At 54.1% G+C, this 25,005-nt stretch overlaps 1 protein-coding gene across 2 annotated transcripts in view; it reads left to right on the top strand.

Annotated features, from left to right (window-relative positions):
• The window catches only part of ZNF423 (zinc finger protein 423), a 266,220-nt gene that overhangs the window by 222,057 nt on the left and 19,158 nt on the right, over positions 1-25,005 (top strand). For both annotated transcript variants that reach the window (XM_012806818.2, XM_003792532.2), the window contains 2 exons: positions 15,276-15,407; positions 16,938-17,053. In XM_012806818.2, coding sequence (XP_012662272.1) covers positions 15,276-15,407; positions 16,938-17,053 — 248 coding nt within the window. The remainder of the gene's footprint in view (positions 1-15,275; positions 15,408-16,937; positions 17,054-25,005) is intronic.

Here is a 25,005-nt window from a genome sequence, read left to right as displayed (position 1 = left end):
GCCAGGCCCAGACTGCACCTCACCAGAGGCGGTGCTTGCTCAGAATGTCTGGACTGGTTATGGGAGCTGTCATGGGCCAGCCTTCTCCCAGGGAGTCCTGAGCCCCCCTGGCATCTCTCACCCACTCAGAACCTCACCCCCCACTTCCCCACACCTCCTGGCCTCTGGCTTTGTGGCCGAGAGCCATTTCAGTCACATTCCCTTTGCCTCCAGGGCACAAGCCTGCAACAAACCCCCCTGGCTCACATGGGATGGGATGTCCACTGTGAAGCACAGACATGGGTGGCAGCTGGTCCTACCTTTCAAAGCAGAGAGCCCAGCACGTGTGCTACTTGCTCTGCAAACATATCGGCTCCCTCCGCCCTGTGTGTCAGGCACAGTTAGGTGCCCCTTGTGTGGCAAGGAGACACAGTGGCTGATCCCAGCCCTGAAGAGTGGCTTGTCCATCCCACATGACAGGTGATGGGACCGAGTCAAGGCAAAAGGGACCAGTTTTCCCCCATGGAGGCAAAGATCCCGCATGAACCAGAAGGTAGGTCTGCCTGGACCTTGGTCCAGTGAGAACTGCTTGAGTGAAGTATGTCACTGCTACCTGGAATCTGATCCTAAGCGCCCCAGGGCAGGGCCTGAGTGGGGCTGTGGAGCTCTCTGGTCCAATCACCTCTAGTTACAGATGTGGAAACCCTGGCTCAGAGAGGGGCTGCATTGTCACCACCGCCATCTCCATTATTAATCAGTAAATTATTTTTTCTAATTAAAAAGTTTTTATTCTCTTGTATTACAAAATAAGAAAAGCCTGCCATCCAGAGATGACTGCTGATGCCTTGGTGTGTGTCATTCTAGCAGTTTTTTGGGGTTTTTTTGGCCCGGGCTGAGTTTGAACCCACCACCTCCAGCATATGGGGCCGGTGCCCTACTCCTGTGAACCACAGGTGCCACCCTTTCCAGCAGTTTTTCAGTGGCACACAAAGTACACACAGACACACAAGTTACCCCCCCCCCGCTTTTCTAAAAACCAAAATAGGATTGTGTGGAGTTACCCCAGTTTTGTTTATTTGTACTTAATTGTGTGTGAGGTGGGAGGGTGTTAGTCTGAAGTTATATCCTGTCCTTTTAGAGACAGCGTCTGTCTCTGGCCCCTACGACTGTGGCATAGACTAACTGCCATTCCCATCGAGAGGATGCTTGCCCTTCCATTCAGCAAGTATTGGTTGAGCACGGCTGTGTGCCAGGCACTTTGCTGGGCTGTGTGAGAGATGGTCTCCTGTCCCTCGTCCCTGAGAGTGCCAGGGAGGGGAGCGTGCTTCTGGGGACCCTATCAGGGTTAAGAGGCGGGCAGGTGGGCAGGAAGTGCTCCCTTGGAGGTGAGTGCTGGGGATGCGTTGTGACGACCCGTGCTGTGGGCAGGGGACGGTCAGCCCACGGAATGTCGAGGGCTGTTCTCTGTTGCCATCTGGACAGACAGCCACTTGGACCCCCATTTTCATGTTGGATTCTGATGTGGGTCCCTGCTCTTCTCAAGCACCCTCTGCCTATCCTCCCTGGGGGGTCTGGTGCAGCTGGACTGACTGCCCCCAACTCCCTCCAGCTTAAGCATCTACAACATCCCCCCAGAGCTCTGCCGCCCCCACCCAGGGATCCTAAAAGGCCTGGTTTAGGGAATTGTCGTGTTTCTGGGTGACTGTGTGTCGTCACAGTGTCCAGCCTCCCAGTCTCCTTGGCTGTGTCAGGCCACGTCTTGCTGGCCTCTGTGCCAGCCCCGCCCTGCGCCTCGCACAGTGCCCACGGAGAGCCCACAGCAATCACCATGGTGGCGATGACGCATGTTGTCCCCCCCCCCGCCCAGCAGGGCTGTGTGGTGGATTCTGTGACAGCCCTCAGCCCTCATTTTACTTGGGGAGAACAGTGTCCTGGGAGGGGTCACTCATCCAAGACCCACAGCTGCTGGGGGCCAGGGGACTTGAACCTGTACTGTGCTTGCCAGCAGAGGGCAGTGGCCGAGTACAGCGGGTGAGCAGGCGAGGGAACTGGTCAGTCGGAAGCAGCATGTTGGTTGACGGGGGTGTGGGGCTCCCAGGGGAGACTCCCGGCACCATCCCCAGAACATGTTTACGTAGAGCCGTGTGTACGGGCTGCCGCATCTCAGACTGCACCGAGCCTTGGAACCCGGGGCCTGAGTGTGTCACGGCTGCTGTCCAGAGCCACGTAGGAAGGAGCGGGAGCAAAAATTGATTAATCAGCCAAACTGATCGTGTCTTCTGTGCGCCTTGTGTCCGCCTAGTCCTGTTAGAAATACTAGAGAAGGGAAGAACTGCTTTTTTGTCCTCAGAGGATGTATTAGCCAGGATTTTTTGGCTGCAAGTAACAGAGTCAGTCAAGTTAGCTTAAGCAAAAAGATGGATTTTTTGAAGATAACCTTTTTATTTCACAGAACTGTGGACAGCTTGGGTGCAGCTTGGTCTGTGTTTTGGAAAATTGTAGTAGGGGTGAGGTGGACAGAGGAGAGGCATCCAGAATTGCTTGAATAAAGGCAACGTTGGGAGTGACCGTGAGTGTGGAAGGCCCTGGGCAGGAGGGTGGGTGTGGCCAAACGCAGGGGTATCAGTCAGGTGGGCCCAGGCCACCTGGCGGCAGAGTCTAGCTTTACCTGGGAAAAAGGGGACCACAGCAGGTGCTTGAGCAAGAGAGGGAAATGGCGGCCGTAGCACTCGGGGAGGATTTTCCCACTTTGTGTCCATGTGCAGAAGGGCAGAGCCTGGAGCAGGCGCGATGAGCTAGGGCCAGGGGTGAACAGCAAAGGGACAATCGCCAGGTGTTGCAAGCGCCTTTTTATGAAGGTGTCTATGAAGATGTCTTTTCCAAGAAGGAAAAAGGCAAGATGCCAGCAGAGCCGTACGGTGGGGCGTTTTCCTGCCACGGCGCGTGGGCCAGGCGGGCTCACATCTCATCTCTGCTAATGGCAGCTGTTCCACTGGCTGAACTGGCCTGGAGAGGGGAAGGCTGCACAGGGGGCGGCCTCCACCCCCGCTTCTCGGCCTCCTAGCAGCGAGCCTGCCTCCCTCCCTCCCCAGTCTGCCATCCCCTGCCTCTCTGGAGTAGGGCTGTCAGAAGCTGTCAGTTAGCACTGCCTCCATGGGGCGGGGTGTCTGCAGGTGGGACCAGCCCAGACCTTGGGCTGTGGGGGCCACCTGGCAGGTACAGGCACCACCGGTGACAGACAGGAGAGCTGGCTGCGGGCAGAGACAGGCTGGCTGGCCTCTGGGACCTGGGCTGTGGGGTCCAAGCTGTCCAGAGGTGGCAGACCCCCTCTCCCCATCCAGTCTTGCATGCTGGGGTCTGGGAGGGCTCAGCTCTGGGTGCTGAGCACGTCATCATGTTAGTTTAAGTGAGCTTGGGACATCCCACAGTTGAATTTCATGTCTGTTGGAGGAAGAAAGAGAGGCAGGAACTCTGTGCTTGCCCTCAGGAAGGTGATGTTTTGATGGGGGCTGGGAGGAGAGCAGACAAGAAAATACTGCCTGTGGGCGGCGACTGTCTCCTTGGTTATCTCAAGTGGCTTTTCCAACTGGCCTGAGGAAAGCACAGCTCTCCGAGGGTGGGCTCAATACTGACATTATCCTTGGAATCATGTGACTCCGCGAAGGAAGGAAGCATCCTCGATTTGAATATATTCATTTATTCCGTATCGCGTTTGAATTTCCAGTGGTAGCTTTAGTTATCACTTTACTTGGGGTCACAACAAAAATCCGGTTCTTTAAGATGTGGCCTGCAGAAACAGAGCCAGGAAACCACACAAACCCCTTAGCTAAGCATTAGCAGCCCAAGGATTTATCCCCTGGACAAGTCACAGGGCGCAGTCAGCTTGAAAGTCAGCTCCGTGGAACCGTGGCCCGTGGGCTTCTGGGCCAGCAAGAGCCCAAGCTGTTATTGATCCATGTCATGACCTACTGGTCCAAAGTTACAGAATTTGGGTTACCACCTTAAGAGAGTCTTCTTTACTCTGGAATGTTCCTGTGTTCACTGTATCCTTATCTGCCCTGGGCAGAGTGACCACACAATTGTCAGGATAGAGGTTTATGTTAAAGGTCAGAGAAGTTCACGTCTAAGCAGGTTCTCATGAAGGGCAATTTCGAGCAAGTGCTAACTCGCCGAAGGGCTGAGGCCTTCTTTGTGATATTTGGAACCTGCATTCCACAGTTCAGTAAATACCTCTTCGACACGTGCTATGTGACCCTCTCTGTTGTAGGGTCGTACTGCTGAATAAGACGGGGGCAGCCTCTGCCCTCACCTTGCCTGCGTTCCAGTGGAGAGCTATTCAGTAGAACTTTCTGCAAAAGTGGAAAGGCTCTGACTGTCCAAACTGGTAGCCATTGACCACCTTAGCTATTGAAACTGAGGAACTGAGTTTTTAATTTATTAACTTTAAATTTAAATAGCCACGGGTGGCCAGTAACTAGGGCAGTGTGGATCTAGCAGATGCATAGGTCTTAAAACTTCTCAGTAGAAGCCAGTCATTATTTGTTGGTCTTTTTGACTGTGTTTTCACAGGATGCCAGTGTCCAGGTGACAGGGTGAAAGGGGACTTCTTGGAAGGGGTGAATTGCAGTTTCCAAGCTGAGCCTTGGCTCTTTAGGTACTCATAATGCAAGGACAGTGCTGTGTTTACCTGGGTGGGGAACTTCGTGTGTGATGTTTCGGGTAACTGACTTTCTGACATATTACTGTTGCTCATTTTCAATGATGATCTTGGTTGGGACCAAAAAAAAAAAAAAAAAAGATACCAGTAGTAGAGAAAACCCTGTGTAGAAGCAGGGCTAATTCCTGTGTCCCAGACAGGGTCGGTGACGATGAAGGTTTTGCAGCCTGCCTGTCACGTTAATTGTATACTATTAGAGACCATTAATCTGAGGATTATTAACCTGGTGGATTTTTAGGCAGTTGCCTTGTTGTGGGAAACTTTAATCTGCTGATCAGTGATATCCGTCAGTAGGTGCCGTGTGTTAAGAAAGAATGAGCTACTTGTTTGTATCCAGCGGGTCCCCAGGGGATGTAGCAGAATTTTCATTTTCTGGGGCCATCTGGCCTCAGTCTTTCACAGGTGGGGCAGTGTAAGGACCCATGGAATGTCTTCTTTAGCAGGATATCTCGAGCCCCAGAAATCTCACGTTCTAGAAGTTGGAGGTGAAGAAGCTCTCAGTTTCTCTCCCGAGCTCCCAGTGAGGGCTTCCTTTGTGCCATTGCATGTGGCTCGTTTGATCACGGGCTCATTTGCTATCTCTCTTCCCATTAAGTAGTTAACTGCCTGTCTCTCGGTGATGTGTCCAGGCCTGGTCTGTGACTTTTCTTTTGCCCAAGATGGTCAGTTATTATGTCCTGCAGGTTACAAACTGCTCAGAGAGCTGGAGGTTGACATCTTGGCCAGTGTCACAAGACATTAGTGAGTAGGGCCCTCAGAGGTGGCGTGTGTTCTTGTTAACCTTCCAGGGCTGGGTTCCCCAGCAGCCTGCAGTCAGGGGATAGGACTGGAAGAAGCCTCCACCCGCCACGCAGGTGGGGCCAGCCTCTGAGGTTTGGGGGCACTGCGGCCCTTCCAGTTAGGGAGCTCTCTGCACAGGCTCAGGCGTGGGGAGGGGTTGGCCAAGGCCTAATAGGGGCAGAACACTGACCTCAGACCCTACTTTGACCTCCATGAAAACCTCACTGAGTTTTTTTTTTGTTTTTTGAGACTGAGCCTCAAGCTATCCCCCTGGGTAGAGTGCCATGGCATCACGCTCACAGCAACCTCCAACTCCTGGGCTCAAGCGAGTCTCCTGCCTCAGCCTCCCAAGTAGCTGGGACTACAGGCACCTGCCACAGCGCCTGGCCATTTTTTGGTTGCAGCCATCATTGTTGTTTGGCGGGCCCGGGCTGGGGATTCAAACCCGCCACCTTAAGTGTATGTGGCTGGCGCCTTAGCCGCTTGAGCCACAGGCGCCAAGCCAACCTCACTGAGTTTTAAGAGAGAAGAACTAGGCGGGCACAGTGGCGCACACCTGTAATCTCAACACTCTGGGAGGCTGAGGCAGGAGGATCCCTGGAGCTCAGGAATTGGAGACCAGCCTGAGCAAGAGCAAGAGTGACAATGAAGGTGACTCTGCTTATTATTTATTCTGTCTCCACTTATTTTTAGAAAAACTAGCCAGGCACAGTGGTCGGCACCTGTGGTCCCAGGTTCTCAGGAGGCTGAGGCAAGAGGATCACTTGAACCCAAGAGTTTGAGGTTGCTGTGAGCTATGACACCACCACACTCTACTCTGTCTCAAAAAAAGAGAGAGAAAAGAACTATAGAAAAATATGTTTGGAACTTTGGTCACAGGGAGCATCAACAGGGAAGCAAAACCAAGTCTACTTATGTGCCCAGACGCAGGGAGCTGCAGCAAGCCACATGTGGACATAAGCTTTGCCATCACAAATGTGGGCGTGATATAGAGGTAGAGGAGGAGAGACAAAGAAAAGTGGCATAGAAGCATTTCCGAGATGGAAATAGCATAGACGGAGGACCCGCAGCTGGCCAGATACTACCTGTGGGCTCTTTAAACATTGACTAGGGCTGGGGGCCATGTGCACCCCTAGAAGAGGATCAAGGCTCCCCTCCCTCGCTGGCACCCACAGAGAGCTTGCAATGCCACGTCACCAGGGCTGGGCATGGAGTTTCAGGAAGAATCATGTCAGAAACAACAATAGCAGTAGCAGTGGTGGTGGTGGGACTCTCACTGACTCTTCATAAAGGAAGGTAGATTACTTTCTCCCCATTTCACAGGGAGGAAACTAAGGCATGGGGGACATGCTTGGCCCGGTATCACCTTATGAGTCTGTGGTGGAGCCTGGGCTGTCCTCCAAGCTGCCTAGTTCACAGCCGTGTTTCCTGCCCCCTCCCCGCAGGCTCTAATCTTGATGGAATAAGGGCGAGTGGGGGGCAGTCAGTTGAGCTGTCCTGTTTGCCGTGATGGGAAATCTCAAGGGAAGTTTGCCCGGAATCATTCTCAGGCTTAACTGACCCCTAGCTAAGATCCATCTGACGTGGCTCTTGGGAGCAGTCGCTCAATGGAACCATCTGGAGTGTTCTGATTTGAGTTTTGGAGGAGAAGAGAATGAGCAAAGAACTTGTGACTTAGGATAGCAGTGTCCTGGAGACGGGCTGGGGCCAGATGGCGGATCCTGCCGTGGAGACCCTGGCGTGCATGCTGGTGTGGCCAGCCAGCCTTCCTGGGGCGTGGGGCCAGGAAGAAGGCCCACGGCCATCCTTCGCCAAACCTGATGCGACACCTCTTGCAGGTTGGACAGTGACGCCCATCCACCTGATGTATCTGTCCAGCCTCTAGGTTGGGGACAGGTCTCATGCAGAGGGGAGACTTGTCAGGGCTGGAACAGCGTGGCACACTAGTGATCAAGCCCAGCTGAAAGGCAGGTCTGAATAGCGGCAGAGAGAGATCGAGGCTGCCACCCTGGGTAGGCTTGAGCTGGGTGCTGGAAGGCAGAAGCAGAGTGAGGGGCCGCGGGCGGAGGCACCCCTCCTACCCATGTGCCCTTGCCCAATGCATGGGAAGAACCACATTCTGTCCAGATGGGGAGTCCAGCCCCCCATCCCTCTTGCCATTCTGGAGCCTCCATTAGAACATACATGCCGTGCCAGCTTATGGTGGTGCTGGCAGCATTGTGGAAGGGGTATGTTGGTGGGTACCTGGGTAAATAAGTATAAATAGTTTTCTTTCTGATATGTGACCGGATTATTTTCCAGTTGATTTCAAGCCTTGGCCCCAAGTGGCCCGCAGATCAAAAAAAGATAAGGGTCAGTTACAAGGTTGAGCTCATTCTCCGTTGCCATGGCAACTGACCTCTGGCAACCCTCGGAGGACTACACCCAGCTCCCCAGGTGATATTTTTACTGTCCACGCCATCAATCCCAAGCCTTTCAAAACTCAGACTGCCTAATTGTCAGAGCTCTGTTTTGAAGAGGCTCTGGGTCCCCCGCGGGGGCCCCGTTCAGGCTGCCAGAGCTCATTTATAAGCCTTTCTGAAACTCGAGGGACAGTGAGTGGGGTCCCTCCTGGCCAGAAAGGCTTGGGAAGGTGCCCCCTGGGGGAGGAGGAAGGGCACAACCCGTCCTCCAGGATTAATTAGGAAAATGTGAGCCCCAAATGGGGGCGGAGTTGGTGGGGCGTGCTTCCAAGCCACAGCTGAGTGGTCTTGAGAGATGAGGATGTGTGTGGGACCAGTGGCCATGCTGGGATGGCCTGGAGCAGTTTAGCCATCCCCAGGGTCCCCAGCCACCCCCTCAAAGACACCCCCATCATTTTCATCCCATTAGTAATAGTAGGAAATTATATTTCCCAGTGCTAGTTGATGATTTCTCCATCTTCAGTAAGGTGCAAATAAAAAGCAGCTTTGGGGGACTTGTCGCCTGTTTTGAGAGGCACCACACGCAAATCTTGGTCAAAACCCACTTTCAACAGGATTCCAATAGATCAGTGCCTCTAAGCCCCTGCAAAGGCCGATGGGGAGTTCTCAGACTTTATACCCCAAACACCCGGGCACTTTGAAAGTGCAGGTTCTCTGGCTGCCTTTCCTGTAAGCCCACAGGTGCTGCCAGGGCCGAGGGACAGGGATCCGCGGTCAGACCCTGTCGAGACATAACCAGTCCCAGTTCTTGCCTGGCCTTTGAGCCTACTCTCTCCTCTGACCCATGCCTACGTCCAGCCTAAGTGTTACGCTGTCCTTCTCCTGTGGCCTGGTTTGGTTGATTTCCTTGTGATACTCAGTGATAGATCAGTAGATGAACAGCCCGATCTGGCTGCCCAGATAGCATTACTTGCCCTCTTCTCTTCTGCCCCAGAGTCTTTGTTCCTTACAGGGAACAAAGGATTGAGTCGTCCCCCCGCCCCCCGCCCCGGGCCCACGTTTCTATTGCCTGTTCTGTGCTGTTCCTGGTTCTCTATCAGAAGGCATCAGACGTGACCTTTCCTGGGGTCACCGTTTACACATCACCTTCTTGCCTCCTCACTTGGTGGGACGAGTGCCATCGGGTCCTCCTCTCCACATGTGTGTGCTGTGCCCATTTGCCTTATGTGTTTCTCAGCCCCAGAACCTCAGGACTTGACCTGACATCTGGGGCAGCCATGGGCTTGGCCCCTGGAGCTGTGGAATGTGGGTCTGTGAAGTTCATTACTGGAGTGGTAGCCGGGCCTCAGCTCAGCGAGGCAGCCTGTGTGTTACTTCTGCTGCAGAAATGCTGTTGAAGGGATAATGCCGCAGCTGGGGGCTGTCAGATGTGGGGGCTGCCTCCTCCTCCCACCAACCAGAGCTAGCATGTGGGGCTGCCAGGCTTGAACGTGGGAATGTGGAGGGTGGCTGTTTACCTTCCTCCTCGCCTGTGTTTTTTGGATGATCAGGGAGCAGAAGGTGGCCTGCTGGGTCCCAGGTCTTAAGTTCTGTGACTTTCTTGTATTTTCTGAAGCCAGAGAGGTCTGCTGGGGGTGGACTGCATCCTCCCACAGCTCTGCCATGGCCCTGTTAGAGGCCCAGACTCGCATGGCCTGTGTCTTGGAGTGGACCACTGCTGCAGGAGGATCCAGAGAGACTCATTGGAGAAGAGAACACATTTCATAACCTGCCAGTCCTGTGAAATTAGTGATGACCATCAGTGTAAGATGACAGCATTTACCAGCATCCCAGCCCACGTCCCAAGCTTTGTACCAAGTGCTTTATGTGAAATGTCCATTTCCTGGTTATTGGGCACCTACTTGGTACCAGGCCCTGCTCTAAGCTCTGGTGAGCAAAACAGTTCCGTAAAGCTGACATTATTCTTTTTCTTTTTGAGAGTCTCAATTTGTCTCCTTCAGTAGAGTACTATGGCATCACAGCTCACAGCAACCTCAAACTCTTGAACTCAAGGGATCCCCTTGCCTCAACCTCACAAGTAGTTGGGACTGCAGGCCCCTGCCACAACACCTGGCTATATTTAGAGATGGAGTCTTGCTGTTGCTCAGGCTGGTCTCAAACTCATGAGCTCAGGGCAATAATCCACCTGCTTCAGCCTCCAAGAGTGCTGGGATTATAGGTGTGAGCCACTGCACCCTGTAACATTATTCTTCTGTGTGTGTGTGTGTGAGGGAGAGAGACTGTTAAATAAACAATCGGTTCTGTAACGCGCCAGGTGGTGGTCAGCATTATGTAGGATATTAAATGTGGGATAAGTGCTGAAAATGACGTGGGGGCCGTTTTAGCCAAGGAATCCAGTGCAATCTCTGTGAAGAGACGTCCTTGGGCAGACCCCGAGTGGAGTGAGGGAAGGAGGACAGTGCTTCCGGAGGGCAGATGCCTGTGGCACAAGAGGCCGGCTTGGCTGCCTTACAAAAGCCCTGTGCTCATTCTTCCCATTTTCTAACAGAAGAAGCTGAAGCTCAGAGAGGATAAGCAACTTACCCAAGTACACACAGCGTGGGAATGATGGAAGTGGTTCTACCTTTTGAATCCTTTGTGGCAGCTTCCTGTGAATGGAGGTGGCTAGTTATGCCCCTTGCCAACAACAGGCGGCAGTCACCGGGCCTGTCCCCGACAGGTGCATGCATGATACTGCTCTCCAATCAGCTTCCCCAAGGGGGGGGGGTCTCTGCTAAAAGAGGGGCCAGGCACGGCCTGTCAATATGGCTGGAACAGGTCATGCTCAGCACACTGGAGCCCAAGAACAATGCCCTGTCCACTCCCCTCTGCAGCCCGCTGCTCCTCCCTCCCAGGCAGCAAATTATGGCCTCCAAATGTGTGCCCGGGCCTGCCTTTGACATCAGTGGGGCCCACCTGAGCTTCACCTTCAGGATTCTGATAATCAGCTCTCTCTCCTCCTGGCTTCCCCCAAGACCCGTATGGAAATAAGTATGTGTCTGCCAGGGATCAAATGCTTTTGGAGACAAAAGTCGGTACCGAGGCCTTTACAGGGAGCTATCATCTCGGCACGGTGCTCTTCCACAAAGCCCTCTGCTCCTCTTTTGGGCTGACACAGTTTCAGCCTGAAAGGTTCCAGCAGGCTGACTTGGTTTTAAGCAAAAGCACATCCTATTATTTTTTTGAGAAATGAAGTGTAAAATTAACACTTATTATTCCTGAGCAGAAGAGAGAAAAAAAAAAAAAACACAGAGAGGGGGACTCTGGGATTTTCGTGCTTGCTGGGTTGTTTGTTTGGCAGTTTGGGTTTTTATTTTTATTTTTTTAAAAACTCATAATAAATCCATAGATGTCCCCTTGCCGCCCTAGACTTACGGGGAACAGAAGGCAAGATCTGAATTTCAGCAGGTGAAATCTGCATTTCACTTTACAAATGAGCGGGGCTGCATAATTCACTTGAGTTGTGTGGGTCCCTCTTACAGATGCCTGTCATGTGCTATAAAAAAAAAAAAAAAGGAATAGAAAGGAAAAGAAGAGATTGTGCGTCTTAACTCATAAAACCCTCCAACCCTCACAACAGGCGGAGGGGCCTGCTGGCTCCCAGACAGCTTTGTCACTCTGCCCCTGGGTGTCACAGAGCACTATGCAGTCTTACATAATGCAGGGAAGTGGTTCCTGGAGGGTGCCGCCGTCTGTGGACCCTGCGTCTTGGGACAGAATGAGAGGTTGGCAGCGCCCACAGAGGGAGAGTGATGGTGTGTAGTCTGTGTCCGTGCTTGTATGGGGTCACAGACACAAAAAGGAGTGTTTATCACGCTAACTAGGGCAGCCCCTCTCCGCCTCCCCAGCCCTCCCCACTTTCCTGGATGTCTTCATGGGTCTGTAATGGACACCCGAGGGAGCACCTCGAACCCCTGCAGTGGGGAGAGGGCCTTGTCTTCAGAAAGATTTGCAAATCAAAGGGTCTCGCCTTGAGTGGGAGAGAGTCCCAGCTCTGCAGGAACCCCTCAGGCTCTATGCTTTCCCCCACTTTCACTTGCTTTATTTCTCCTCCCCCCTTTCCCCAGGTTTGACGCTTTTAAACACTTAGGGGAGAGAGAGAAAAGGTCCCAGGACATACAGGGGTCTGTTGGGCTCTTGATCTAATTAGCCCAAAACCTCGCTTTGACACTGTGACACAGTGCAGGGCTGCGACTTGCTTCACGCGTGGCCTCCCGGCTCCGGGGCTGCCTGTCTGTGTGCTTATTTGTGAGTGTGGGCGCTGGGTTGTGTCTGTGAAGCAGAGGGGGCCGGCTGATGAATCGCTCTGCTCGGCACTCAGAGAACGGAAAGTGACTGCCAGGCGTGACTTCTCTATTTGTAAGATGCAGGAGGCTTCTTTGTCCTCTTGCTATTTGGGTATCAGAAGGCACGTCTCCATTCACAGACAAGTAGTTAAAGGATCCCCGCTTGCTTGGTAGAGAGCAGTAAACCCCCCCTTTGCTGTCTCAGCCCTAGGAGCCCTGGCCGGGTGTAGGGAGAGGGCCCTGTTCTCCAGGGGGGCTGCTGAGCCCCTTCACAGGTGAGCCCAGGTGGGGCCTGATGCACTGGGAGCCATAGGATAAGACGTCTTCTGTGCCCACAGCCTGACTGCCAACCTCAGAAAGATGCGGTTAAATGAATCGAGGGTCACTATGCCCAGCGAGGGGACAGTGGCGTGTGTGTGCACATCCATGAACCGTAATAATCAGGGGTGGCTGCCTGGAGGTGGCGTACAGGCTGGGGGTCGCTTACTTGGAGGGATGGTTTGTATCCTGTTCGGAGCACCACCCCCATGTGGCTATGTCACCTTCCTCAGTGGTCTAATTCTCTGGACCCGTTTCTTCTTCCTCGAAGTACAGTTTTCCCAGCGAGCTGGGTTATTTCTGAGAAGCAAATGTTACAAACTATTTCAGAAAACTGAACAGTTGTCATTGTCACGTCCCCCCCCACCTCATTAATGTCCAAGGGGTTCCCCGTTCTCACAGGGAGACCCCGTGTAAGGGTGGCATCTCGTTCATTCATTCATTCATTCATTCACTCCTTGGGCTCATGCTCTGTGCCAGGCACTAGGAAGCATGGTGCAGGGGAGGGCAGGGGATGTGCTGAGGGTCTTTTGAGGCAGCCCCCCACACTGGAGGCCATCTCTAATTATGATGAGAGTCTCCCCAAGGGAAGTGGAGGACGTGCGTGGGGCCTGCGGGGCGAGCGTGCTGAGCTCGCCCTGTGTCCCCAAACTTGTCAATGAATCCCTTTTCCTCTCGTATAAATGGAAGATCTGCTGGAATCTCTGTCGGGTGCCTGTGGCCTACTTGTCGGGGCTCCAGGGGCACGGCAAACACCCGGTAGATCCCAGCCGGTGGGCTATGTGGGGCAGGCCCACCTGTGCCCGCACGTGCGCCTGTGTGCCTCTGTGGTGCCATGCCCGGGGGCGTGGGGGATGGCAGGGCCAGGGGGAATGCCTGCTGTCTCTGCCAGCCCCTTCTAGGGCCTGGGGACCCAGGGACTCACCAGGAGCCTCAGCCCATCTGTGTTTGTGTCTTGCCACCAGCAGAACCCCTCTGCTACCTAATTCTTGTCTTTAAGGGCAAATCAGAGCACCTGGCACCTTCGGTGAGGCTGGTTCCCTGGGGGAGCCCAAGGGGGGGGGCAAGTGTCCTTGGCTGTCCCAGATATCACTTTAACTGACATGGATGTGCCCCGCTGTAAACACTGAGCACTTGCTGTGTGCCGGGTCTGTTCACAACCCCTTTACTCATCTAATTCTCACATAAACTATGAGAGGAAGGCTGTTTCAGAGTGTTCCAGAAGGAGGAAGCTGAGAGCGGGTGCAGTGGCTCACACCTATAATCCCAGCACTCTGGGAGGCCAAGGTTGGTGGATTACTGGCTTGAGCTTAGAAGTTTGAGACCAGCCTGAGTGAAAGCAAGACCCTGTCTCTACTAAAAGTAGAAAAAACTAGCCAGATGTTGTAGTACATGCCTGTAGACCCAGCTACTCAGGAGGTTAAAACAGGTGGATCCCTTAACCTCGGGAGCTTGAGACTAACCTGAGCAAGATTGAGACCCCATCTCTACTAAAAATAGAAAAACTGGGCACTGTGGCGGATACCTGTAATCCCAGCTACTCTGGAGGCTGAGGCAGGAGGATCTCTTGAACCCAGGTGTCTGACGTTGCTGTGAGCTGGGCTGACATCATGGCACTCTAACCTGGGCAAAAGAGTGAGATTCTGTCTTAAAAAAATGAAACTGAGGCATAGATGAGTTACATAACTTGTCCAAGATTATCCAGTAATTGGCAAGCTGGATTCTAGCTTGAGCTCAAGTTGGGTGATTACCACCACCCACAGCTGACCCCCTGCCCAGTGGTTGGGTTGTCTTCTTACTGAGCATGGACCAATGCCCAGGGCATGTGGTACAGGGGTGGGAAAACCAGGAATTGAACTCAGCTCCGCTGGATTCTGAGCAAGGGGTGCCAGATGTGAGCTCTGAGTGTCTCCAACACTGGCGCAACGCTGGTGCAACGCTGGTGCATGGCCACCCTCTGTTGCCTGGGCATCTTTGAGTGAAGGCTTGAGGTCACAGCAGCTCCCGGGTGGGGAGATAGAGCTGTGTTCTGATCTGGGAGCAGGACAGGCAGTTTGCCCATTAGCAGTGGTCCATTGGGAAGCCACGTGTTTCAAAGGGAAAAATGAATACTTTGTGTGCTATTACTCAATACTTCTGTGTGATATCACTCTTAGGGTAAAGTCCCCACGTCCTGCAGCGGCTGACAAGGCCCTTCTTGATGTGCATCCCTGCAGCCCCTGACCGCACTCCTGTCTCCAGGCTCACTGACTGTCATGTGCTTCTGCACGGCACAGGCCCTGCCCTCGTTCCTGTCCCAGAGTCCTCCCCAACACACTCACATCACCAACACCATATCATGTACTTGCAATTTTTATTTGTTTGACTACCCCACCACCAGAATGGGGGCCCCACGACATTACTATTTGTTTAGTTCTCTAGAGAATCCCCAGCTCAGAGCAAAGCTCCTGGCACATAGTACATGCTTAGTAAATATTTGATTGGATTTTTAAAAATCCAGACTCCTTCTCCAGCCAACACTCCATTATGGCCCCTCTGCTCTTGAACGTGGCCTGCACACTTGGTGGCCGAGCAGATGGGACCTCATAGCAAAGGGCAGCTTCAAGGCCAGCATTTGGAGCAGTACCCCTGATGTGCTTTGGTGTCTGTGGGCCCCTCGCTGGCTCCGGAGCTGGGGATGGGAGAGGGCCTGGTGCGCTGGCCTGCAGGGCGTGGTGTGCGGGTCCCTGACGGGCTGTGGGCTCTCCTTTGCAGAGGAAGGCATCAACCATGAGTGCAAGCTGTGCAACCAGATGTTCGACTCCCCGGCCAAGCTCCTCTGTCACCTCATCGAGCACAGCTTTGAGGGCATGGGTGGCACCTTCAAATGCCCGGTGTGCTTCACAGGTAAGGCCCCCAGCATGTACGTGGAGGGGAGGGGATGCCCTGAGACTGCTGGCCCCTACCATGATTGCTTTGTGGGTCTGGTATGGACCAGAGCCCCATGGGGAGGCCCTGAGGGATCAACAGCCCCGCTGCTCTCTGGTCTCCTCTAGGTGGGCTGGGTGGCCCCTCTTTGCCCTGACCAGAGCTGCTGAAGTCCTTTGTCCAAGCCAACCCAGCCCTTGTGCAGCAGTGCCCCTTCCGACACCATGTTTTTCCCCCTGAACTGCGTGCCCCATCCTGCACCATCAGAGCTGTCCCTCCACATGCTCCTGGTCCCCTTGGGTTGCCCAGCTCCTGTCCAGCTCCAGGCTGGGGGTCAAAGGCAGCTCTGCCCGCCAAGTCCCCAGCCCCCAGACTGGCTGCCAGCCCAGGCAAGCGGCTGTCCCAGCCTGAGGCGGGTCTCAGGGGCTCTGCGGGCCCCCTCCTGCTGCCCAGATGGCAGCCGGTGTGCGTGGGGGAGCCTGGCCTTCCCTGCCTCCCCGACATCTGCTGTCTGCCACGGCGGGAAGCCCACCCTGGGGAGGGCGCCTGGCGGGAGGGTGTTTCTGACGTGCTCACCTCCCAGACACACAGCTGCTTGGGGCTGCCTCCTGTGTGTGCCCAGGGCCTGGGCCGCCTCGGGACTCCCACCACCAGGAAGTGGGGGCTGTGCCCCGATCTGTGATGGGCCCTGGGAGGGGCCTCTGCTGTGGGGAGGGTCCCCTGAACATGCACAAACATGCACACCTTTGGGGTGCCCTGGAGTCCTGGCATGCCTGGTGCCTTCTTCTCCCTCACCTCGGGAGCCCCTGCCTGCCTGGTACCTCTCACTCTGTGGGCTGGCACTGAGGCGCCCCAGCAGCTGGTTTGCCAATCTAGGACACGGGGCTTCTTGGGGGAGGTCCGAGGATGCTGGCAGCAATCTAAACAACAAGAGGAATTCACGTTGGTTGAGCAACCTCTTAAAGCAGACACTGTGTTGAGCTTCTTTAATTCAGGTCTCTGTCACCTGCTAGCAGTGGGAACATGGACACTTAAGTCATTTAACACTGCCTCAGTTTTCTTTTCTTTAAAACGGGAATAACAACAGTGCCTTTGAGTCATTCAAGGGGCTCACACCCGGGAGCTTCCTCGGTGGCTGGTGAGGGGGAGGATGAGGACACACATTGGTCCAACCATGTGTCAGGTCATTGTTTAAGCACTTGACAAGTATTAACAACCTGTTTGATCTTCCCCGCCACCCTATGAGGCTCTGTACAGTAATGATCTCCACTTCTAGGAGAGGACATAAAGCCCAGAGAGGTTAAGCGACTTGCCCAGGTTTTCACAGCCACTGAGTAGCAGAGCTCAGCTAATCTAGCTCAAGCCCCCTAACCCAGTAGTTGCCAATAATGCTCCCAGTAGCCCAGCATTTGGCCAGCTGTGCCTGTGTGGGGTTATGGGCGTGTGGGGCAGCTGCCACAGGAGCTGCTGTCCTGACCTTGGCCTCTCTGATGGTGTGTGTGTGTCCAGTCTTTGTCCAGGCCAACAAGTTACAGCAGCACATCTTTGCCGTGCACGGGCAGGAGGACAAGATCTACGACTGCTCACAGTGTCCACAGAAGTTCTTCTTCCAGACCGAGCTGCAGGTGAGCTCCTGTGTGTGCTGCCCGCACACCAGCTGTGTCCCCTGGGGTTCAGCCACGACCATGGGGTCCCATGCCCATGGTCCTACAGCCAGTGCTGCCCTCCTGGCTGGCAGACGTGGGGTGTCACCCTCTGGCATTTGCTGGTCCAGTCCAGCCCAGAAAGTCAGGATGTGGCAGGCAGAGCCTGGAGCAGGAATCAGCCTTACATTTGAGCTCTGCTTCTGTGGCTAGTGGCCCAGGTGGCCTGCATGGCTGGGTCCTGGGGCTGTGTGGATCTGGGTCCATCTCTGCCCAGGGAAACCAGAGAAGAGAGTAGTGGATGTCTGATTGGCCCCAACTCAGAGGGATGAGCACTCACCAAAGGTCCTGAGGTGTGATGGCCCTCAGGTGGGGCACAGTGGCCTCAACCAGCTTCCTCAGATCTTCCTCCCAGGTCAGCAGGAGCTGAGAGGCCCCTTGGGAAGGGAAGCTGCCATGGTGGTCCTCCCCCGGCACCTGCAGCCACATCCCTCGGCATCCTGTGGGGTCCCTTCCTTCTCACCTGTTACTGGGTTTCTGAGGACCACAGTCTGCACCCCGGTGAAGCCTCTTTCTCTCCCACTGACTTTTGCAAGAAATTCTTGTAACACTGGCGAGGTCACACACCCACCAGGGATACCCCAGATAGAAAAAAATCACACAGACACTGCCTGGACAGCAGCATCGCACACACAAAAGGAAGGTCTGCACACTGCCTCTCTTGTTACACATCACAGCACAGAGACCCCAGTCACCAAGAGCAATGCTAGACTCAGGAGGAACACCACACGTGTGGCATAACTCTCACCCCCCCAAAAGAAAGACCACGTGTGGACACGTGGACAGACAGAGCCACCTGCCACGCATGGAGAATGGCAGCCTGGTTAGTAAGGATGCCGGGAGGCTGTGCTGGAGAGACATTCTCTAGGTCTCTGTGTCCTAAACAAAGATTTACGTGCTGTGCATGTGACATCCAAGCAGGTGGGGGGAAGGGACTCCGTTAGTGACACTCAGTGAGAGCCTCTGTTGGTCCACAATCCATAGTCACTGAGGCAGGGGAAGAGGGAGATGGCAACTTGTGCCCCAGCTCTCCAGGCCTCCACTTGGAAATGATACACGCCATCTTCTGCCACACTGTGGGCCAGAGTAGGTTGGCTCTGCCCGACTTTAGTGAGTGTGAGAAGGGAGTGCCACCCTCTCCCTGGAAGGAGAGAGGAGCTGACATTTGTCAACCACCCTAGGACTTGTGGGCCTCCCCCCCACCCACCCATTTTGGTTCACGAGGCCCCTGGCCCCTAGCACCCTCCCCTCATCCCCACATCAGAACGGTACCTGCACGCAGCCACCTCCCACCCATCCAGGTAACAGGCTGGGCCACTCACCCAGGGCAGAGTCACCAGGTCCGTGGGGTGGCAGCAGTGGTCACTCCCCCACCCCCAGCTAGAGGGGTGCAGCTGTGGACTGTAATATGATAGGTCTTCTTCTCACTGTGCCATAGCCCACCTGCTAGGCCCCGGTTGTCCTGTCTGTATGGCCGGTGGTGGTCATTACCCCCAGGGAATGAAAGGAGGCCCAGTGGGTTGGAGGGTGGGGACTAGCTGCCTGGTGGTCAGGTCCTGTCCCCATAGGCTGCCCTAGGCTGCAGCCAGGCAGCCTGAGCTTGCACCAGCCTTGAAGAGTACCCAGTGGCTCCCTGGATCGCCTGCCCCTTTCCATCCTTTGGGCAGTCCCTCTGAGTTCCCGTCAATTCCTTGTGGTTCCCTTTGTCATGATGTGGGACAGTTATGGGCCACGGCTAGCGCTGGGGTAATGACAACCTCTCCGATGCCCCAGCTCCCCTCCTGTCTCCCTGTTGCTCCACAGGCGAGCAGGCACCCTATGCTGGGCCACGTGAGGGGACAGCCAAGGATTGGTAGCAGCACCTGAGCCGTGCGGATAGCTCTCTGCTCGCGTGCTGGCCAGGCACCCTGGCTGCCCAGTGCCGTCTGTGCAGCCGCCTCACCCCACCTGCTTTACCTGCATGGCCCAGCTACCAAAATAGGCCCCAGGTCCCCTGACAAATGAAGTTTTTTATAGCCCAACAGGACAGGCTGCTTGAAACCCATCAGCATGTATAAACTGTGGTTTACCTGAGCTCGGACCTGCTCAGCCCCTGCCTGGCCTCCTGCATTGTCCTGGATGCCAGGAGATCTCTCTGTTGGCTTTAAGATTGTTCTCAGATTATTTCTGGGTCCTGCCTTTTTCAAGCTTCTTTGGCATCACTGTGCCCTTGAGCTGCCTTCTGAATGCAGAGGTGTCGGGACATCACCACCTCCCAACTGGATCTCACTTCAGTTCTACCAACCTCTCTCTGTGACCATATCTAACCCCTCAATGGTTCAAGTGAGCTGGGGGTTTCCTGGGTCACCCTGTTAACCTTTGAGTCACATCCTCAAATACTGAGAAACCCACTAAATTATAGCCTTAACCAGTCACTGTTTTCTGCAATTAATGATTTTAATTATAGACCATTTAAATGTGGAAGTATAGTGGCAACACCAAATCTATGCAAATAATGGCTTTCGTTAAGTAACTTGAATAGTAATTTTCTGGTTTAGGAGAGAAGGGTTTTTCAGCAAAGAAGTTGTCATTGTGGTTACCCTGAAGCTGAGGCTGGAAGGCCCTGGGCAGGGGGATGTTCCTTGGGGATGTGTGGGGGCTGGGACGGGGCTGCTGGAGGTAAGGCTGGCCAGGGCTTCTGCCCTTGCTGGGGACTTGACTGGCCGTCGTGGTCCTAGGGCATTTGAGGTCTCCTCGGGAGCCACAGGAAAGTTAGTGTTTATAGGAATAGGAAACTATGGGCTGAGAGGTCTAGAGAAGATTTGAAGCTTAGGATTGAGCTCACTATAGGAGCAGGAGGTACAGTTGTGAGGACAGAAGTATTAGAAGTGGGAGTGAATACTGGGGGGTTGGCCTGCGTCAGCAGGGACGTGTTTGCCCCTGAAGGGAAGGTTTTCTTAGGATGCATTTGCAGGAGCTGAGTTGCCAGGATGAGGGAGGTACGAGTTCTCTTTGATTCTGAGACAGATTCCAGGGCCTTTGGAAAGACTCAGTGTGCCTTCTTGATGGAGTGATCAGAGGACAGGCAAGGCAGCTACACTTTGCTGTTCGTTTGTTCCAGGCGTGTATGTGAAGGGCCTATGTGCCACGCACAAGCCCCATGACCTGAGAAAACAGTGGTCAGCAAGGCAAAGAAATGGCCGCAGGGACTGCATCCGAGAGGGGCTGATAGACGCTTCCAAGGGTCAATAGCATGAAGAAAATAAAACCAGATGAGGGGCTATTGCATGGGGTTAGACACTCCTTGGTGAGTGAGGTCAGGGTTGGCCTCTCTGAGGAGGCATGGGAGCTCAGACCCAGATGGCACAAGGGCAAGAGTGTGCGGAGGAGAGCTGTGAGTGCAAAGGCCCTGTGGCCAGCAGGAGGTCCGTGTATTCCTGAGACAACAGAAGGCAGAGTGCAGCTGAAGCACAGTGAGAGGCAGCAGAGGAGAATGGAGCCCCCATCATGGCTACATTTGTAGGACAGTGCAGGACCTTGGATTTTATCCCCATTGTGATGGGAAACCAAGCCGGGTATAGGTATTATCCGATTTATACGCTGGATAAAAAATGTAGGAAGTTTGCTTTTGAAAGACATTGTTAGGAGGATGAAAAGTCACAGGCCAGGAGAAAATATTTGCAAATCACATGTCTGATAAAGGACTTATTTCCAGAAGATATAAAGAACCCCTCAAACTCCACACTGTCACCAAAGAGGACATACATCATTAGTCATTCGGGAAGGGCAGATGAAAACCACCGCTGGACGGCACTGACCAAAACAGAAAACAGACAACACTGAGGGCTGGCGAGGTGGGGGTGCCCGGAGCGCTGATCCTCTGCTGGCAGAAGTGCAGAACGGTTAAGCCACGTGATGAAACAATTTTTCAGTTTCTCTTAAAGTAAAATGTACACTTACTGTATGACCCAGCAATGCCACTCCTAGGCGTTTACCTAAGAGAAGGGACAACTTTGTCACCACAAACCCCCTGCGTGAATGATGAGAGCAGCTTTATTTGTAATGGCCCCAAACTGCAAGCGCCCGAGTGTCCCTTACCTGGTGGGTGGGTAGCAGATGTGGTGGGGCGGTGCGTTCACACCGTGGGCTGCTATACCCAGCAGTAAATGGCAACTGTGTGTCCATGGGGTAGCGTGGACGGCTCTCAAATGCCAAGTGAATGCAGCCAGGCTCAAAGCGCCACACTGTCTGGTTCGGTTGACGTGACGTTCTGGAAAAAGGTAAAAATATATCACAACAGAAAACACACCAGTAGTTGCCAGGGGCTGCAGGTGCTTGGGGGAGAGATAGGACATAAAGGTTCGTCTAAACACCCGCACCCACCCAACCACCCCCGCCCCATACCCTGATAATTCAGGCAGTGCTAGTTTGTCCTTGCTTTTGATGGTGGGCAGAAACTCAGGACGTGGATTTTGGTCTTTGATAATCACAGCTCTGGTATGATTAGCTCAAAGTAGAAGGGGAATTAAATTGTAGGGACAGGTGAGTAGCTTTTGGATGCTGAGAGCAAGAAGTGAGGTTAGGTTTTTGGTGGCCCTGTTCCCAGAGCCCGGTGTCACTGAACAAGGCAAGGACTCTGTCTTCTCAGTTGCTTGGCCCCTGTCTTCCGCTCTTTCTGGCTTGTATTGTGCTCTCTCTGCTTCCCGAATTTCTGGGCTCCTCTGTACAAGAATGAAGGTGGGGAAAGGTGGCAGAGTTTCCATCAATTCTGCTGATGGACACTCTAGTTATCTCAACAGAGGGATTGGGTATAGGGATTTGGCTGCTCTTGTAACCAGAAAGAACACCCTGGACACCCAGAGTTAGTAACCTCAGGTAGCAGCCAGCCCCCAGGCAGCAGCTTCTCGTTCCCCGGAGAAGGAGTCTGATGGTTGAGCACGGGCCAGCTGTCTACCCTGCTCCAGTGAGCTGTGGCCGGGGCTGGGACCCCGCAGTACAAACCAGCAGGTTGAGGGTGCTACTCAGGGGAGGGGCATGGGTTGGGTAAACACCACACAAGCCGAGGACATGGGGAAGTTGTGTAGACAGTGAAGGTGATGAGGTCCCTGTCGGCAGAAGTGTGCAAGCAATACACTTGTCTGAAATGCCGCAGAGGGAGGGGCGGGGAGCACAGTCTTTGTCAATGTGGCTCCATATTTGAAACCTGCCCTGTGCCGTACCAGCTGTGGGTCTCCATTTCTTTATCTGTAAGTAGGGGTGTGACTAGCTCCTCTCTCATATTAATAGTTACTTTGCAAAAGGCTCTTGGCACAGCTGGTGCATAGGAAGTGGGAAGAGCGTGCAGTGCCACCAGCTAGTGCTAGCATTTATGGGTTGTAGGCAATTTGAGAGGGCTTTCTCGGGTTCACTCGGAACTTGTCATGCTTTCATGATTTCTGGCCTGAGTTTGAACAAAGTGAGTGTCTGAGTTCTTCTGGCTGTGGCGCCCAGCCAAGCCCCCAGGCTGTGGGCCTAGGAGACCCCACACCCGGGGGGAGCCAGATGTCCAGAGCAGCGAGACAGGGTAGAGAGAGCATGGGCCGGGGTCCTTCTTCTTCTACTTCTGTGACTGCCTTTGGCCTAGGGCCTTGGGTCTGGACCTGTTGTGCTGACTATGCCCCAGGCTCAGTGGAAGGTGTCATGTAGATTTGACTGGGGGTGTGAGGCAACCCCACAAATGTCAGGGCTGTTGGCCTTGTATTCCCAGCCTCAGGCCTCGGCAGATGAAGGCCTGGGGGCCCTGTTGGCCTCTTGCCAGGGGTAAGGCAACCTGAGGGGAGGGGCAACTCTGCCCATCAGCCTAGCTGTCCCTGCAGGCACCTCTGCGCCCACAGATGCTGGGCACAATGATGCCTCCTTCTCCCCTTTCTAAAAGCCTCACTGCATCCTGTTCTCCATCATCACTGGGCACGTATGTGAGGGGACTGTGTGGCTCACCAGCCACCAGCACTGGGCTTTCTCAGTGGACAAGCTCTCCTGAAATCGGACAAGACACAGTTTCAAATGACAGCCTCCAGCCTGGGTCTCTGCAGGAACTATCTCAGCACGACCCTGTGGACCAGGTGCCCTCATTGGCATTTACTGATGGAGAAACTGAGGCTCAGAGAGGTTGAGTGATATGCCCAGGGTCATTAACAAATGGGAGAGAGACGTATGCAAAGCCGAATTGTCTTTGCCACCAAGGCAAACAGAAACCCTCCAAAGTTTAAATAAATTGCCATTTATATGAGCTAATAGATTTAAATGAGGCCTGCAGTGCTGAACTATAAAAAGCCTTTGTTGTCAGGGGACCCAGAAACTATTTTAGTAGTTGGGCCAAGCAGGTAGCACAAGTAGCAGTAACAGGGGATACAAAAAAATTGCTCCTGGGTGAGCCTGGGTGGGAATGCCGTGAGCCCTGCACGGGGCCTGGGCGTGGCGGTGTTTGCAGGCTGGAGCCTGAAGCCAAGACCCAGCAAACCCTGTTGCTTGAGATGAGCGGGAGGGTGGGTTCGGCTCATGCTGGGCTGGGGGGAAGCAGGATTAGTTCTGGTCGTGGGGACAGGGACTTCCTAAGACCTCAGACTTCCTGGGTGCTGCCCTTTTTGGTAACTTGGGACATGCTTGATGCTCTTATGGGGGATGGAGCCTTGGGCTACAGGAAGATCTCTTTAAAAGTGGAGCTTCTGGCATCTCAGAGCTAGCGGGGGCCAGGGCACTTCCAAGTTCAGGACAACTGCTCCCATGCACACACTCACATACACGGGGACCTCCATGAGGGGGTCAGGCTGGGCCCGCTCCATGCCCTGGAATCTCTATTCCCTCCATGACAAAGCCAGGGTCTGCAGGAAGCGGTTCCATGAGCTGGGCCCACAGTGGCAAAGCGGCTAGCCCAGCGTTGAACGGGAGCATTTAAAGGATTAGCTCATGCTGTTTGCTTGTGTGTGCCTAATCACGCCGCTTCCAGCTAAATGATTGCAATTGACTAAAAGCGAGCGAGGTATTCTAACAAGTGACCCGAACCCTTGGCAGGCCCTGCCAGCCTGGACCCCGGTACCAGCCAGGAGAAGGTCTCTGGAAGCCGGGGGTCTGGTCTGAGCTCTCCAGGACCCTTCTTTCTCAGCCCTTGAGAACATTTGGTTTGACTTTTCCCGGTTCCATCATCCATTTAACACACATTTACCAAACACTCTCTACTGATGCCATCGTGGGGGCCCAGGGTGGGGCTGGGAACAACACAGGGAGGGTCCTGTTCCCCTGGAGAGACATGCCATGGGGGACACGGGATAAGTCAATTAAGTACGTCAACTAGGTAATTTCAAACTTTGAGGACCACAGGGCAGCGTAGTGACAGAGAGTGGCGTGTGTGTGTGTGTTGGGGCAGAGCTCAGGGGACATGAGGGCTGATGCTCTGATCAGGTGGTTGGAAAGGCTGACATTTCAGCGAGTGTAGAATGAGCCAGTTGGGGAAGAACTGAGGGGACCCTTCAGGAAAAGGAAGAGCCCGTGCCAAGGTCCTGAGGCATGGATGGATGTGGGGCGTCCAAGAAACAGAACAAAAGGCAGAGGAGCTGGAGGGGGCAAGACCGTCTTGTGAAATTGTTCTTTCGGGCCGGTCTTGCCTCACCTTCACAGTGGCTCCACAGGGGCTTCCTGGACACACAGGTACCACACCGCCTTCTTTCCACACTGCGGCCAGCTCACGCCCTCTCTTCTCCGGGAAGCCCTCCCTAATTTTCCCTCCTTTGGCTTCTCCAGCCCTGACCCCTTTACCAGTGCACGTTGTAAGTGACTATGCCTGCACCTGACTTCCCACGCAGATGTGTTTTTGGAGGGTGAAGGCCCTTCTGCCCTCGTCCCCCCATCTGCCCACCCCT

Source organism: Otolemur garnettii, unplaced genomic scaffold (genome assembly GCF_000181295.1).
Source record: "Otolemur garnettii isolate 467f Iridium unplaced genomic scaffold, OtoGar3 scaffold00058, whole genome shotgun sequence".
Lineage (NCBI taxonomy): Eukaryota > Metazoa > Chordata > Mammalia > Primates > Galagidae > Otolemur > Otolemur garnettii.
Note: the sequence above shows the minus strand (reverse complement) of the source record. Positions and strands in the feature narration are given on the sequence as shown.